This window comes from Monoraphidium neglectum, assembly GCF_000611645.1.
Source record: "Monoraphidium neglectum strain SAG 48.87 unplaced genomic scaffold scaffold00454, whole genome shotgun sequence".
In the NCBI taxonomy this organism is placed as follows: domain Eukaryota; kingdom Viridiplantae; phylum Chlorophyta; class Chlorophyceae; order Sphaeropleales; family Selenastraceae; genus Monoraphidium; species Monoraphidium neglectum.
In genome coordinates this window covers 25427-26739 of record NW_014013174.1, presented here as the reverse complement: position 1 = coordinate 26739, position 1313 = coordinate 25427, and the positions used below count along the sequence as shown (strand labels likewise).

The 1313-nt window shown below is 64.6% G+C and overlaps 1 protein-coding gene across 1 annotated transcript; it reads right to left on the bottom strand.

Moving 5' to 3' along the window:
* Positions 1-17: 17 nt before the first annotated feature.
* MNEG_3572 (hypothetical protein) lies at positions 18-173 on the bottom strand (the record flags this gene model as incomplete). Its single annotated transcript, XM_014047957.1, has 1 exon — positions 18-173. A coding segment is annotated over one exon (156 nt), but the record flags the coding sequence as incomplete, so codon positions are not given.
* Between the last annotated feature and the right edge of the window lie 1140 nt (positions 174-1313).

Here is a 1313-nt window from a genome sequence, read left to right as displayed (position 1 = left end):
CCGCCGGGCGGGCCGACGCGGGGGAGGGCGGGGTGCGGCGCGGAGGTCGGCCGTTTATGAGCGGTGCCCCCCGGGCTGCCCTGCTGTGCCTGCTGAGCCTGCCGCTGCTCGGCGGGCTGCTGCTGCTCTGGCTGCTGCTGCTGCTGCTGCTGCTGCTCCTGCTGCTGCGGCATGGGGTCATAAGCGACGCCTACGCCAACCTCAGCCGTGGGCGTCCTGCCAGGAAGCGCGCCGGCGGCAAGCTCTGCCGCCTCTCGCGCTTGCCTGGCAATCCGGATGATATCCTCAAGGGATTTGCCCCACGTCGGCCCCGCAAGGTCAGGGTGAGACGCCGCAGGTCGCGGCGATTGAGGCGCTGCCCAGTCGCCGGTCACGGGGGCGGGCTGGGCTGGCGGGCCCTGGGTAGCGGCCGGAGCAAGGTGCGGGCCGTTGGGCAGCTGCGGGGGGGCCGACCAGGTTTGATGGTGGTCCTGGTGCCGTGGCGACTGGCGCGTGGGCGATCCCCGTAGCGCCGCAACTGCTGGGTGCAGCGTTGCAAACGGGTCTGGCGATGTCGAGCGTGTGCTGCCTCTGGTGCGGTCGCTGCCGGGGCTCGCGGTAGGTCCCAGCACATTGTGACGCCTCAGGCCTGCGTCAATGTGGGGTGTTTACAAGTGTTGTGACCTGCATATATGCCTCTGCAGCATTAGCCAGATCACACAAATCTCAACACTCTCGCTCACTCAGTAAGAAATCACTAAGACTCTCGTCTCCACTGTCGCTAACGCCGGGCCCTCCAAGCATTGCTTCCACCGATCTCGATCCCGCCAACAACAGCTCTGGTGTGTGGCGCTCTCTTTGCCAGGTCTTCCTTCCCAATGTCACACTCACGATGCTATATAATTCAATTCAATTGCATCGGACGGCTGGCGCACCTTCCAGCACAGGCCCATTCGGCAAGTGGGTGCGGAATCGGCAGCACAAGAATACCGTACGCACCCCATGATGCGTTATGATCGGGCCTTGGCGCTGTTCACGGGCAATTTCCTGAGCCTTACACGAGCAAAGCAGCGCACCCCGCAGCAAGCTCCATGGCAACCACCGTGGCTCCAACCACTTCGACCCTGAGCAGCTTTGCGACGAAGCCGGTACCGCAGCCGTTTGGGCCCGTGCCGGACGCGCTTCATCGCTACCAAGATCAGGCAGCATGGCCCCTCACCGAGCCTGCGGCTTTGAGCGCCCCCACGGCCTCTGCCGACGCGACGCCGGTGCGTGTACCTGAGGATTAGGGAAGAGGAGCTTGCCATGGCTTGTGCTTTTGCCATTATACGGCG